Source organism: Megascapheus bottae, chromosome 16 (genome assembly GCF_031878675.1).
Source record: "Megascapheus bottae isolate mThoBot1 chromosome 16, mThoBot2.hap1, whole genome shotgun sequence".
NCBI classification, from domain to species: domain Eukaryota; kingdom Metazoa; phylum Chordata; class Mammalia; order Rodentia; family Geomyidae; genus Megascapheus; species Megascapheus bottae.
Window position 1 is genome coordinate 37,975,375 of NC_143524.1, and position 15,162 is coordinate 37,990,536.

At 42.2% G+C, this 15,162-nt stretch overlaps 1 protein-coding gene across 3 annotated transcripts in view; it reads left to right on the forward strand.

The window, feature by feature from the left end:
* The first annotated feature begins 367 nt into the window (after window positions 1-367).
* Sbf2 (SET binding factor 2) overlaps window positions 368-15,162 on the forward strand; it is a 250,978-nt gene continuing 236,183 nt past the window's right edge. For all 3 annotated transcript variants that reach the window (XM_090348160.1, XM_090348161.1, XM_090348162.1), the window contains exon 1: window positions 368-550. In XM_090348160.1, the coding sequence (XP_090204286.1) occupies window positions 496-550 (55 nt within the window). In that variant the 5' untranslated portion in view covers window positions 368-495. The remainder of the gene's footprint in view (window positions 551-15,162) is intronic.

A 15,162-nucleotide genomic window follows, 5' to 3' on the forward strand; every position in this document is an offset into this window, starting at 1 on the left:
AAGCAAAGGAAAAAGCAGACTTTCCAACGAGCGCTTCCACCCCGCCCAAACCCTGTCTTCCCACATCCAAAACGAATAGAGAAAGCGGAAGGAAAGACCCCCCCCCCCCAGCTCCCGGCAAACAAGAGAAGCGCCCGTCCAGCCCCGATCCCGGCCGTCGAAGGAGCACCTTCGCGGCCTCGGCCGAGGCACTGGGCGGGTGCGCGCCGGGACGCCCACTCCTCAGGCCTCGGCGTCCCCGCGGCCCGCAGAGGGTGGAGCGGCCTCGCGCGCACCCAGCCCGGCCAGAGGACCCGGTGTCCGCTCGGGTGGGGGCGGGGCGTGGCGGGCGCGCGGCGCAGGCGCAGAGCGCGCCACGGTTGTCAAACATGGCTGAAGTGCCGCCGCCGCCGCTACTGCCGCTGCAGGGAAAATGCTGAGCCCTCCCGGGTCGGGTGGGTGGCGGCGGCGAAAGCGGCGACGAGGATCCGCTTTCCGAGCTCGGCGGCGTTGGCCATGGCTCGGCTAGCGGACTACTTCATTGTGGTAGGCTACGACCACGAGAAGCCAGGTAAGGGTGTGGGGCGGGCGCCGCCCCCGGGCTTCTTGGCCTCCGCCCCCGGCCTCTGTCCAGTGGGCTCCGCGCGGGGCCGGGCGTCGCGCTTGGGAGGCGGGGAGGCGGGGAGTCCCGGCTCGGGTCGGGCAGGGCCCGGCGGCGGCGGCGGAGTAGCAGCGGGCCGGGCGTCGGGCCTCGGTGGAGGGATTGAGCCTCGGGGTGGGCGTGAGGGACCCTCGCGGCTGGGTGGCTTGGGAGGGAGTGTAGGCCGCGTCGGCCCTGTTCCGGGCGGACCAGCCGGGCCAGCCGTGGCCGAGCCTAGAGGCCGCGACCCTCCCTCGAGAGGTGGCTGGAGAGCCCCGGGCAGCGCCCTGGTGTCGGAGGGTTTGGACTCAGGACTGCAGGGCTGGCAGGGCGGGAACCAACTGTGCTAAAATTCCTGGGGAATAAAAACTTCTGCTCCGTATCCTGAGTGAGTAAGGAGTGACGCAGGGGGCTGTCCTCTCCGAAAGGAAGTGCTGAGTCCACTGGTTACCTCTCCCCTGCTGTGTCGGCCGCCCGCTGACCGCCACGCTTGCTCGCGTGGTCTCAGGGAAAGGGAAAAAGAATCCTTGCACCTTTAAACATTTGTGGGAGATGGGACCCCGTTCTGTCGGGGAGAGATGGGAGTGGGGGCCGCCTTTGAAAGCAAAAGGTGATCAGCTGGCCGCGGCAGGTGATCATGTTTAGATGTTTTAATCGTTCTCTTTATTGGTCGTAAAAGTCTTCGCATGGAGCAATTTGGCAGGTGCATTATATTTTATATGCTAATTGATGGGCTTCCCTAACAGTGTTCAGAGCTCATGCACATTCATGTTGATGTTGTGTCCCGTCGTATTACTATGTAGCTAGCGTAATGTAATAATAAATTGAGTTGGGGGAGCACTTTTATTTCAGGGAAATTCTAGTCCCACACTTGGAAGGAATTTTAGACATCCGTTGTACTGCCTCTTCGTTTTTCAAAAGAGATGCTGAGATTGTGCTTTGTGGTGGATACAGCCATGGGTAATGCTAGAATGCCATTGTTCTACCCACATTAGCCTGCTGCCTCTTGTCATTCCTCCCGTGATAACTTGCTTTTCTTTAGTGGGAATCCTTCATGCTCTTTCATCTCTTAGTAACTCATTGCCGGTTTAATGTCAGTTATTTTAAAAAAGGGTTGAGAATTTAGAGTATTTTCGGGCTTCAGAATTTCATATTATTTGCTAGTAATTTTGTTTAGTTCAATACCACCTCCTTACCAAGTTAACCATGTGAAGAGTCTGTTTTAAACCTTGTTTACTTTTCAGGCATATTGTTTGTTTCCCCACTTTTAAGCAATTTAAGCCACAAACTTGAAACGTTTGAAGTATGGTAGAAAGTATTTTTCCCACTTAACAGTTTGAAAGGAATCTACTGATTTGATGCCCTGTCACCTTAGATTGTGCTAATGTACATTTTATCCAACCAAGATCATCTTCCAACAAAATCGTAGTAGTCATAAAAGTTGGAAATTTACACTGACAGTTTTCCATTTAGTTCAAATTTTGCTAATTGTGCTGTTATTTTTTATTTTTACTGACAAGAGGATTAGATTTAGAATTATGTGTTGCTCTATCTATCGTTCTATTTATATTCTGGTGGTACTAGGATTTGAAACCCAATAAGTTTTAGATGAAGATTTCAGTGACTTTTTATTTTTTGTTGGTATTGGAACTTGAATCAAAGCCTTGTTTGAACTCTCCACCACATGAGCTATTCTCTTAACCCTTTCTGTGACATTTGACAAATACATACACAAGTGCAGCTCTTTCCACAATCAAGATGTCATACATTTCCATCCCTCCAGAAACTTCTCCCACACCTTTGCCCTTTTACAATCTATTCCCTCCCTAACCTTTGGCAACCAGTGTTTTTGTCTTTCTTAGGCTGTCATATAAATAGAATTGTACAGTTGTTTTTGTCTTGCTTATTTTCATTTAGTGTCATACATTGAGATTCAACTATGTAAAATTTGTTGGTAAGTGTCCCCTACCCCCTCTTTTTTTTTTTTTTTAAAGTAGGACTGAATCCATGGCCTTATCTATGCTAAGCCTGCACTGTACTACTGAACTACACTCCAACTCTCAGCTTTTCCTTTTCATTGCTGAGTATCATACAATTTGTTTATTCACCAGTTGGTAGATGTTTAAGTTTCCAGCTTTTTGCTATTAAAAAACAAAATTTTGAGGCCTGGAGTTTGGTAAAGTGCTTGTATAGCATGCACGACGACCTGGATTTGATTCCTCGGTACCACATACATAGAAAAAACCTGAAGTGGTGCTTTGGTTCATGTGGTAAAGCGCTAGACTTGAGGAAAGCCCAAGGACAGTGCTTAGGCCTTGAGTTCAACTCCCCAGAACTAGCAAAACAAAAAAGGATATTGTACATTTCCATCTAGATCTTTGAATGTTTATGTATTCATATATTTTCACTTTTGGAGAGTACATGCATAGAAAAATTCCTGGTTTGTGATTAGTCACTTTTTATGAAATTGCCAAATGGTTTTCCAAACTGGCTATTCCATTTTATATCATTACCCAGTGTATTAGTATATGAAAACTCTAGTTACTCTGTTTTATTATTGTTTAAAAAATATTTTTCCAGGGCTGGGAGTTTGGCCTAGTGGTTAAAGTGCTTGCCTAGCATGCATGAAGACCCGGGTTCTATTCCTCAGTACCACATATAGAAAAAAAAAGCCAGAAGTGGTGCTGAGGCTCAAGTGGTAGAGCTCTAGCCTTGAGAAAGTCCAAGGACAGTGCTCAGGCCCTGAGCTCAAGCCCAGGACTGGCAAAAAAAAAAAAAATATTTTTCCATTAGCAAATAAAAATCGCATATAATTCTATACAGGGTCAGTGAGGGTTTTAGGATTTCCTACTCTTATTTGTGGTCTAGAAGCTGACCTCCTGTGGCTTTCTTAGCATGGACAGTAGGTCTCCATCTTTCATTTTTTTTTTTGGTCAGTTGTGGGGCTTAAATTCAGAGCCTGGGTGATGTCTCTGAGCTTTTGTGCTCAAGGCTAGTGTTCTACCACTTTGAACTACAGCGCTACTCCTGGTTTTCTGGTGGTTAATTGGATATGAGAATTTCATGAACTTTTCTGCCCTGGCTGGCCTTGAACCCTGATTCTCATATGTTAGGTTCCTGAGTAGTTAGGATTACAGGATTACAGCCTTGGTGCTCTACCACTGAGATTTGAACTTGGGGCTCATGCTTGCTACGTTTATTTGCTTGTTTGGTTCTCTACTCCTGGAGCCATGCCTCTAGCCTGGCTTTTGTCTCATTGTTATGGTTTTTTTTTTTTTTTTTTTTGCCAGTCCTGGGCCTTGAACTTAGGGGCTGAGCACTGCCCTTGGGCTTTCTCAAAGCTAGACCTTTACCACTGGAGCCATAGCACCATTTCCAGCTTTTTACTATCTGTGTGGTACTGAGGAATCGAACCCTGGTCTTCGTGCATGCTAGGCAAGCAACCTTACCATTAGGCAAAACTTCCAGCCTCATTGTTTTTTGGTCGGTCTTCGGGCTTGAACTCTGAGCTTGAGCATTGTCCCTGTGCTCTTCAGCTCAATGCTAGCACTCTACCACTTGAGCCACAGCATCACATCCCTGTCTCATTCTTTTGAAGGCAGAGGCTAGGGGACTGTTCTGCCTAGTTTGTCTCCGAGCGGAGATCTCTGTCTAGTTTGTCTCTGAATGAAGAGCTCTGGCTCTCAGTTTCCTGAGTAGGTGGGATTACAGGTGTGTGATCCAACAACACTGGCACAGTGCATAGTTGTTGGTCATAGGGCTTGAACTTGGGCTGGGTGCTGTCCCAGAGTTCTTTTGCTCAAGGTTATCTCTCTACCATTTTGAACTACAGCTCCACTTTCATTTTTCTGGTAGAGATAAAAGTCTCACAGATGTTCCTACCCAGGCTGGCTTTGAACTATGATCTTCAAATCTTAGCCTCCAGAGTAGCTAGGATTGCAGGCGTGAGCCAACAGCACCTAGCTTGTGCATTGGTTTTTGTTAACTCTTCCTATTACATTGACTTTTCTTTATTGTTATAAAGATGATGTTCAGAGGGGTTACAGTTTCATAAGTTAGATAATGAGCACATTTCTTTTTAGATGTCACTCCTTTCTTCACTGTCCGTTTTTCCTTCCCTACCCCATCTACCAGTTGTATAGTTCATTTTTAACATGGTGTCTAGTGAGTACCACTATCAAATTGTTCACCCTTCGGTCCTACATTTCTTTGTCCCCCTCCTTATGCTGCCAAAGATAAATGAACAAACAAGATAAAAATGCAAAATGAAACTCTAAAAGCCCCTCTTGTTTCCATTTCCTGGAGTTAATTTCAGTAAATATTATTTTGCCAGTCCTGGGGCTTGAACTCAGTGCTTGGGCATTGTCCTTCAGCTTTGTCAAGGTTATCCCTCTTTACTCACAGCACTACTTCTGGCTTTTTCTGTGTATGTTGTATGGAAGAATCAAACCCAGGTCTTCGTGCATGCTAGGTAAGCTCTCTACCACTAGGCCACCCTCCTGGGCCCAATAAATATTGTTTTATGTGATTAGAGGCTCATAGGCATTGCACCTTTGTATTCCTTCCCTCCGAGTATCCTTCTTTGGTCTCACTGTGTGTGAGTGCCTAGTGCATTGATAATTTTGTAGGTAGGATCTTGTTTTATGCCGGAGTGGGCCTGGGCTGCAATCCTGTTTGTTCTTTCTGTTGTTGTTCCTGGGGATAACAGGTGTATATCACTGCACTCAGTTGGCCTCAAACTTCAATCACCACCTACCTACCTACCTAAACTACTTGATCTCTGCTTACTAAGTAACTACAATTGCAGGTTGCCACTGCCTCCAGCTTTTTTCTTCTCCCCTCCCCTCCCCTCCCCTCCTCTCCTCTCCCTTCCCCTCCCTCCCTCCCTCCCTCCCTCCCTCCCTTCCTTCCTTCCTTCCCCTTTACTCTCCTCCCTCCCTCCCTCCTCTCCCCTCCCTTCCTTTCTCTCCCCTCCCCTCCCTTCCTTCCCTTTCTTTCCCTTTCCCCTCCCTCCTTCCCTCTCTCTCTCCCTCTCTCTCTCTCTCCCTCTCTCTCTCCCTCCCTCCCTCCCTCCCTCCCTCCCTCCGTCCTTTCCTTTCTTTCTTTCTTTCTTTTTTTTTTTGTGCTAGTCCTGGACCTGAGCTTTCTGATCAGAGCTAGTGCTTTATCACTTGAGCCATAGCTTCACTTTTAGATGCCTGGTATTGTTGTTGTTATTATTATTTTGTGGTACTGTGGTTTTAACTTGGCTCCTGGTGCTTTCTAGGCATGTCTTGCTGTTTTGTTTTGTTTTTTTTTTTTTTGGGGGGGGTATGGGGTTTGAACTCAGCCTGAGCGCTGTCCATGAGCTCTTCAGCTCAAGGCTTCTACCCTATCCCTGGGCCTGGGCATTGTCCCTCAGCTCTTCAGCTCAAGGCTACCATCCTACCCTTGAGCCAAGCCCCACTTCCCATTTTCTAGTGGTTAATTAGAGATAGAGTCTCAGGTCCTTTTGTTCCCCGGGCTGGCTTTGAACCTTGATGCTCAGATCTTAGTCACCTGAGTAGCTAGGATTACCGGCATTAGCCACCTCACTTGGCTTGTCTTGCTATTCTTATGTATTGTGAAAATAATTATAAAAATCAAGCTAATATAGCATCTATTATGTCACAGTTTTGTGTATTTGTATCTGTCAGTCTTTGAATAGTAAGGACATTTAAGATCTCTTAGCTAGCTGGGTGCTGGTAGGGCACTGGCGGTTCAAGCCTGTAAGCTTCTCTGGAGACTGAGATCTAAGGATCACTGTTCAAAGCCAGCCAGAGAAGTCTGTGAGACAGTTACCTCCATCTCATCACAGAAAAAGAAGTAGTGCTATGGCTTAAGTGATTGGGTGCTAGCCTTGCACCAAAAAGGAGCTCAGGGATTAGCAAAAAACACAAAAAAGCTCGGGGACAGCACCTAGGTCCTGAGTTCAAGTCCCATGACTGACACCCCCTCTTCCCCCAAAAAAGAGATTTCCTAGCAGATTGTAAGTATTTAACACACATTTCTATTAGCTAGTACCAGGGCCTTATGCTTGCTTGGCAATCCTGCTCATGGCTGGTGCTCTGTCACTTGAGCTATACTACCAGTCTGTTTTTTTGCTGTTTATCTTCAAGATGGAGTCTCATAGACATTTCTGCCTGGTCTGACTGAACTGTAATCCTCTGAATCTCAGCTCCTGAGTAGTTAGGATTCTAGGTATGAGCTACCAGCACCCAGCTATTACTTTCAATTAACTTAAAAAAAAGTCAATGTACTTAACAGTTCTAGTGAATATATAATCCATTGTGATTTCAGTTTGCATTGCATTTTCTTACAGCTAACAATGTTGAGTACCTTTTCATTTGCCCTTTGCCCTTTGTCCTTTGTGTGCTTCCCCCCCCTCAACCCCCCAAGTCCTGGGGTGTTTAAGGGCCAGAACATTGTCCTTGGACTTTTCAAGGGTAACATTCTACCACTTGAGCCACAGCACCACTTCTAGCTTTTTCTGTGTATGTGGCACTGAGGAATTAAACCCAGGGCTTCATACATGCTAGGCAAACACTCTACCACTAGGCCAAACTCCCGGCTCTCCTTTGTGTCTGCTTTTAAAAAAAAAAAACCAGACAGAGCAAATTTATTTGAAAATGGTATAGACTCTTTATAGAGAGGGGTATCAGAGCTGAGAGTCCCAAAAATATCTTTCAAGGAGCAGGTGTTTTATTTTAGACCTCTTTTTTTTTTTTTTTTGGCCAGTCCTGGGCTTAAACTCAGGGCCTGAGCACTGTCCCTGGACTTTCTCCAGGCTAGAGCTCTACCACTTGAGCCTCAGCACCACTTTGGCTTTTTTCCCCACTATGTATGTGGTACCGAGGAATCGAACCCAAGACTTCGTGCATGCTAGGTAAGCACTCTACCACTAGGCCAAACTCCGGCCCTTGGACCTCTTTTTTAAACATTCAATTAGCTGTCCTCAGATCTCAGCTTCCTGAGTAGCCTGGACTATAGTATCAGCCACTGTGCTTGGCTCCTTGGGATGTTTTGTAGGTTGATTGATTTGTCAGCACCAGGGTTTGAACTAAAGGCTTCACACTTACCTACTTTTTGTTTTTGATGCCAGTACCTTGGCTTGAACTTAGGGCTTGCCCACTGTTGCTTAGCTCTTCCATTCAAGGCTGGTGCTCACCCACTTGTTAGACTTTTTTGCTCACAGCTGGTACTCCATTACTAGAGCCATACTCCTAGCTCAGCTTTTTTTTTCTGGTTAATTGCAGATGGAGGCTCTGGAACCTTTCTGCCTTGACTAGATCACTTAACCTCTACCCTCTAGGTCTCAGCCTTCTGAATAGCTAGGATTATAAGCAAGAGCACTGGTCCCCAGCACGTGTAGTTAATCTAGATATCTAGGTGTGGGGGAGGATCAGAATCCACAGTCATAGAAAGAGAATATTTGTCAATGTTAAGTGTTCAGTGAGATGAAGAATTAATGAATCACTCTGTAATTGAAAGTATATATAGGTTACCTATTTCTATGCATTTTATGGATAAGACCAGTAGAGGTTTCTTCCTTGTCTCTCTGGTCCTCAACAATTACTTGTGAGTAGTTAGCACCATTATTGGGTAGAAAATTCTTGCAAGTTTCCTGACCCAAATCTTTAATATAGGATGCTTCTAGTTGAGAATTTATGTCAAGGATAGTTTTAACCTTAGAGGAGACCATGGATTAAGACCATTTGGTTTAGTAACTTCATTTGAAAGGAACGAGTATCTGGTTAGAAAACTTTCCAAGATAAAAAGAATTTTTTATTAGCATATACTAGTTACATTATAGGGAAAGGTTTTAATGTAATATTTACACACATATATATAACATTCCAATAATTTTCAATCCCTCTATTATGCTCATCATCCTTTGGATTAGTAATACTTAATAAAATGTATTACAGAAATAGTAAATAAATCCAATGAAAGTTATTAAAAATGTATAAGAGATGTATCCATGAAGGCATAATAGTGGACATGATTCATGCTAAAAAGAAAGGCAATAGGAACAGGAATTAAGTTCTTTAGAACTTAGGGGTTTTGTGCATACACAAAATTATTTTCAGGACACATCTGTTTAGTCTGGGTCTGACTTTTCCACTCTAAACATCCTGTAGTTTGGAAAATATAACTGTCATTTTAGTAGTCTTAGAGATATTCTATGCCAGTGTCTGTCAGCAGTAGGGGTTTTATGAGAAGTGAAAGTTGCATAGGCATATCGCAGAACCAGAAATCTTGGCACTCATAGACAGGGAAAAGATAGTGGTTATGTAAGCTAAGAAAAAAGTTTCAGGATAAACTTTTTTTTTCTCTTTTTCCCAATGTTAGATAAATGTTCTATCACTGAGCCACATTTCCAGCCTTTTAATTTTAAATACTTGCACCTAAATAATGAATAAGAAGTTTATTTACTCATATTTGTATGTATATATACACACAGACAGACAGACATGCACACAAACATACATACATTGAACCTAGTCTTTGAACATGCTTGGCAAGCACTCTGCTGCTGAGCTATATCCTAGTCCTTGTTTTGTTTTAGTTATCATTCAAATAGTCTTGTTTTTGCCCAAGGACAGCTTTGGACTGTGATTCTCCTACCATAGCTTCTGCATAGCTGTGATCATAGAAGATTGTCACTATATCTGACTTAGTGATTGAGGAGAGATCTTGCTAACTTTTTCTAGGCAAGCCTGTACCTCAGTCTTCCTGATCTCTTCTTTCCAAGTAGCTGAGATTACAGACATCAGCTATACCTTCCCAGCAGCAGTGTAATAATCTTTTCCTCCTCCTTTACCTGATCTTCTCTTTGTCATTGTCCAAATCTCCCTCTGCTGTCTGTTATAAAGACACCAATCAGATTTATGGTCCACCCAAAATCCAGAATGATTTCATTTCAATATTATTAACTGAAAGTATCTGTAAAAGATCCTATCTCCTCATAAAATCACATTTGAGGTTCTAGTAGGCAGGAAATGATTTGGGTTTTGTTGAAACCTAGAAACACAAGGCTTCATAAAAGTTTTTAAAATCATCTTCAAATAGTTGTACAAAGGGATTTCAGTTTAATGTGTCAATCAATGTATATAATGTTTCTTGAGCATAGTTACCTCTCCTAATACATATGTGTGTATAAATTGCAGCCTGGACTATATAAAGAGTAGTATGTAGGAGCTGGGAATGTGGCTTAGTGGCTAAGTGCTTGCCATCGTGCGTGAAATTCTGGATTCAATTCGTCAGTACCACATGGACAGAAAAAGTCAAGTGGTGCTGTGGCTCAAGTGGTAGAATGCTAACCTTGAGCAAAAGGAGTCCAGGGACAGTGTCCTGGCCCTGAATTTCAGCCCCAAGACTGGCAAAAAAAAAAAAAAAAAGAGAGATAGAAAAAGGAAGAGTAGTGTGTGTGTATATGTATGTATATATATGTTTATATACACCCACGCTGGCCCTGAGTTTGGGATGGTCCTAAATTTGAGATTCTCCTGCCTCGGCCTTCATTTTCAGGTAGAGTCTTATTTTAAATCAGTAGCTAGAATTGCAGACATGAGTCACTCTAATTATGATCCATGAATAGATTTTTTTACTTTAAATTGGCCTTTTAGCATTGGGCTTACATTCATGTAACACCATACCTAGCTCTTAAGGATAGTGTTGGTGGCCAGGAGGGAGGCCTAGTGGTATGAGTTCTTCCCTAGCATGCATGAAGCTCTAGGTTTGATTACTCTGCACCACATACACAGAAGTCAGAAGTGGTGCTGTGGCTCAAGAGGTAGAGCGTAAGTCTTGAGGAAAGCCCAGTGACAGTGTAGGTTCTGAGTCCAGGACTGGCAAACATACACACACGAACAATGAAAAAAACTCTCTTATTTCCACTTCTTGGTGTTCATTTCAATAAACATCATTTTATATGATCATATATACATAGCTGTTGTAAGCTACTTTTATTGTGTTTTGTACTTTTTGTTTCTTGTTCCTTGTGTTTTGTACTTTTCTTCCTTTGGAGTTGAAATTCTTGATATTTTTGTATACAACCATGAGAAAATTGATACACATAACCCAAAATAAAACAAAATTTAAAAACTTGCCACACAAAAGGTTCAAAGATTGTTTTCATAGACAATCAGGAAGATGAATCTGCCCTTTTAAAAAAATTGTATTTTATTATCAAGGTGGTGTATAGAGGGGTTACAGTTACATTCATCAGGTAGTGGGTACATTACTTCTTGAACATTGATACCCCTTCCCATGTTTGAATTTGCTTTTGAAAATATTTTACTATTGGCAAGTTTGTTTTTTTTATTTACAGATTTTTTTTATTAAAGAAGTTATTAACATTGATTTTTACATCATACTTCAAACGACTTGTTAAACAAGTATTTAAGAAGGGAATCTGTATACAATCACTGGCAGATAGATTTTAGAACATAATTAAAATTAGGCTGAGGGTTTGTATGTCATAGATACATAATAATCTATGTAATAAAACATTATGTTTTCCTCCTATGGAGTCATAAATTTTTATATCTATGTAGTTGTGTTTATATTTCCAATACCACGTCCATAGCATTGGGTACACAAATATTGAGTTCTCACTCTTGTACTGTTTGGATCTAATAGCCACATATTAAGGATACTATGTGCCTTTTGTTCCTTTGGTCTTGACTTGTCTCATTCAACATGATTTGCTCTAGATTCATCCACTTCCCTGCGAATGCCATTATTTTATCTTGTCTATTGGCTATGTAGAAAATATACACACCACATTTTTTGTATACCACATTCATTTGTATCCATTCATCTGCAGTAGGGCATCTGGATTGTTTGCATCATCTGGCTATTGTGAATAGTGCAGAGATGAACATAGCTGAGCAAGTGTCCTTATCATATCCTGAGTTATGATGTTCAGAATAGATGCCCAGGAGTGGTGTGGTGGAATCGTAAGGAAGCTCTGTTTTCAGTTCTTTAAGAAACCTCCACATTGCTTTCTAGAGTGGCTAAACTTGCTTACAATCCCACCAGCAATGCAGTAGGGTTCCTTTTTCTCCATAACCCCGCCAGCACCTGTCATTGTCTAAGTTCAAAATCTTGGCAATTCTAATTGGGGTAAGGTGGTATCTTAGGGTTGTTTTTATTTGCATTTCCTTTATGGCCATGGATGATGAGCATTTTTCTCATATGCTTTTCTGCCATTTTAACCTCTTCTTTTTTTTTTTTTTTGGCCAGTTCTGGGCTTGGACTCAGGGCCTAAGCACTATCCTTGGGTTCATCTTCTCAAGGCTAGAGCTCTACTACTTGAGCCTCAGCACCATTTCTGGCTTTTTCTATGTTTGTGGTACCAAAGAATCGAACCAGGGTCTTCATGCATGCTAGGCAAGCACTCTACCACTAGGCCAAACTCCCGGCCCCCAAATATAGGTTTTTAATAACAGGATTTTTAGTTACGGTTAAAAATAATATTCTATTTTATCAGCAGTCTTTCTTAGAAAGACTTAACTACAGTTTATAAAGCTTTTAATGAGCTTTTAACTAATGAAAACGTTAAGACAATTTTTAAAATTTGAAGCCTACAGAACATGTGTTTTATGAATATCATACTAATTTAGAGATTTAAATGTAGCATCATGTTCTTTTATACACTATTTACATGTTTTTGCTTGGTGATACTTACTAGTGTTTTTGTTTTTTCGCCAGTCCTGGGCCTTGAACTCAGGGCCTGAGCACTGTCCTTGGGCTTTCTCAAGGCTAGTGCTCTATATTGGAGCCTCAGCACCATTTCTAGCCTTCTATATATGTGGTACCAAGGAATCGAACCTGGGTTTTTGTGCATGCTGGGAAAACACTCTTACCACTAGGCTAAACTCCAGGCCCCATAGTAGTGTTTGAATTCAAGGCTTAGCATTTGATAAGACAGGTAAGTGCTTTACTACTGAGCTGTGCCTCGATCCCTGTTATATAGTCTCAATTGTTGGTGTAAGAAAGCCCTTAGTGGATGGACCTTCACAAGTACATATAGTTAAGGTGGATAAAGTATATAATTTCATTTTTTTGTTAAAATATTTTGAAATAGTAAATTGTTTAAGTGTTATGAATACCTCAAGAAACAATTTTGTTCTAGTCTAGTATATTTGTAAAGATTTTCTTGAGGTCCTGAAGAGATTTGGAGAAGTTTACTACTTTCTCAATGGATTATTAATCTCTGTAAATAAAAATTATTCTTAGTTTTGTAAGGTGTTAGAAATAGCTCAGGATGTTGGGGTGTCATGTAGGAGTAAGGATTCAAACTAAGAAGGAACTTTGCAAGGCAAAGTTAACTTTGCAGAAGAGTGCACCATTAGCAAAAAAATCTGGCAAGTAAGGACACATTGCAGGCAGGCTGCTCCCTTTTTATTCCTAACCTAGCAGGCCCTGCTCCTCTGCTCCTATTGGCTGAACTCAGGTTCATAATCTGCAAAAGGGTATGGCTTAATTGAAAGGATGTGACTAGAATTCAAGGAGTATCTAGCAGGATGTCTTAAAGCGCTTAGGAAAAGGATGTAGCTAAAATGTAATCACAAGTACAAACCACAAGTTCACTTAAGTTACAAGTTCACTCAACTTTTCAGAAAAACAATTCTCTTAAGATTAACAGAAAGAAGTTCTTTGATAGAAAAGATGCTTCTCAGGCTGGGAGTTTGGCCTAGTGGTAACAGTGCTTGCCTAGTATGTGGGAAGATCTGGGTTCAATTCCTACGTACCATATACATAGAAAAGCTGAAAGTGAAGCTGTGGCTCAATTAGTAGAGCACTAGTCTTGAGGAAAGCCCAAGGACAGTGCTCAGGCCCTGAGTTCAGTCCCCAGGACTGGGGGAAAAAAAGTTGTTGTTGTTTTTTTCCACAAAGATGTGTATTAAAAACTCAATGAAAACTATGAATATTGAAACAGTATTCTGCAGCTCTAACAGATAACTTGACATATTACCATTTCATATTGTGTAAGTTGAAATCCTGGAGAAATGATTGGCATGACCATCCAGATGCCCCTTCTAGGAAGTCAAGTAGCCTTTTTTTCAGTAGTGAAATCTTCTAGGGTATTGTTGTTAATGACTCTGAAAGCCCTGTTGTACTTTCTCAGCTAGGAGTATAAATATACATGCAGTAACATCTTGGAGAAAGTGCCTGTTTCCTTAGGAAGCAGGTTAATTGCCTTTGATTATATACCAATGGTTTGATCTCCTTTTTTCTTTTGTTTTTCTTCTCAAGTTGTGTGAAACTCACACTTGACTTCCCTGTAGATGTCATTTTTTCTTAATAGTTTGGCTGAATTATATCCCCGTACCAAATAATTTTCCCTTTATTCTTTGAAACATTGATGAACTAGTGCTGCAACATTAAGCTAAGAAGCAAGACAAAAGGGTAATGAAGCCAGAGAGGAACATTTAAGTCAGTTGTCTAGTTAAGAGGTATAATTTATTCCTTTTCAGGTTATTGTCTCAATATATACCATCCTTCTTTCTAGCTGGCTATTGTAAGATAAAAATCATCCTTTAGCTGGGTGCGGTGGCTCATGCCTGTAATCTTAGCTACTCAGGAAGCTGAGATTGGAGGACCAAGATTCAAAGCCAGCCCAGGCACTTTTATCTTCAATTAACCTCTAGAAAATGGGAAGTGATGCTTGGCTCAAGGAGTAGGGCGGAAGCCTTGAGCTGAAGGATCAGGGACAGCGTCCAGGCCAGTTCAAGCCCCATGACCCACAAAAACAACACAAAAATCAAAAATCATCCTTTGCCAGTACTTATGACTCATTCTTATAATCCTAGCTACTCAGAATGCTGAGATTTGAGGATTGTGGTTCAGAGCTAGCTTGCGTTGCAGAGCTAGCTTGCGTCTTGGAGTTTGGTCTAATGGTAAAATGCTCGCCTAGCATGCATGAAGGCCCAGGTTCTAGTCCTTGATACCACATACATAGAAAAAGCTGGAAGTGGTGCTGTGGCTCAAGTGGTAGAGCTCTAATCTTGAGAAAGCCCAAGAACAGTGGTCAGGCCCAGAGTTCAAGCCTCAGGACTGGCAAAAGAAAAAAGCTAGCTTGGGCTGGATTGTAAGATTCTTACCACCAGTTAACTAGGAGAAAGTCTCAAGTGGAACTGTGGCTCAAGTACTAGAGTACCAGCTTTTACAAAAAAGCTTCGGAATAGCATCCAGGCCCTGAGTTCATTCCCTAGCACTGGCACGCACATACACAAAAACATCATCTTTCAATATGTCTCTTCATGTCTAGACTGAAGGTTCAGGCCTTCTAGGCAACCATTCCTGTCAAATCTATCCAAGGCCTTTCCTGGTTCTAATTTTCTATCCAAGAAATTCTGCATGTTGGTATCAGGACTGTGCTTACAGGGATTCTCCATCTTTACCTTTAATCACCAGTACAAGCTGGGCTGCATTATTAGAAGTCAGCATATAAAGGGATACACAAGTACATGGTATGGGATGGGATATCTTCTTTGTATTCATATTTGTTTGCC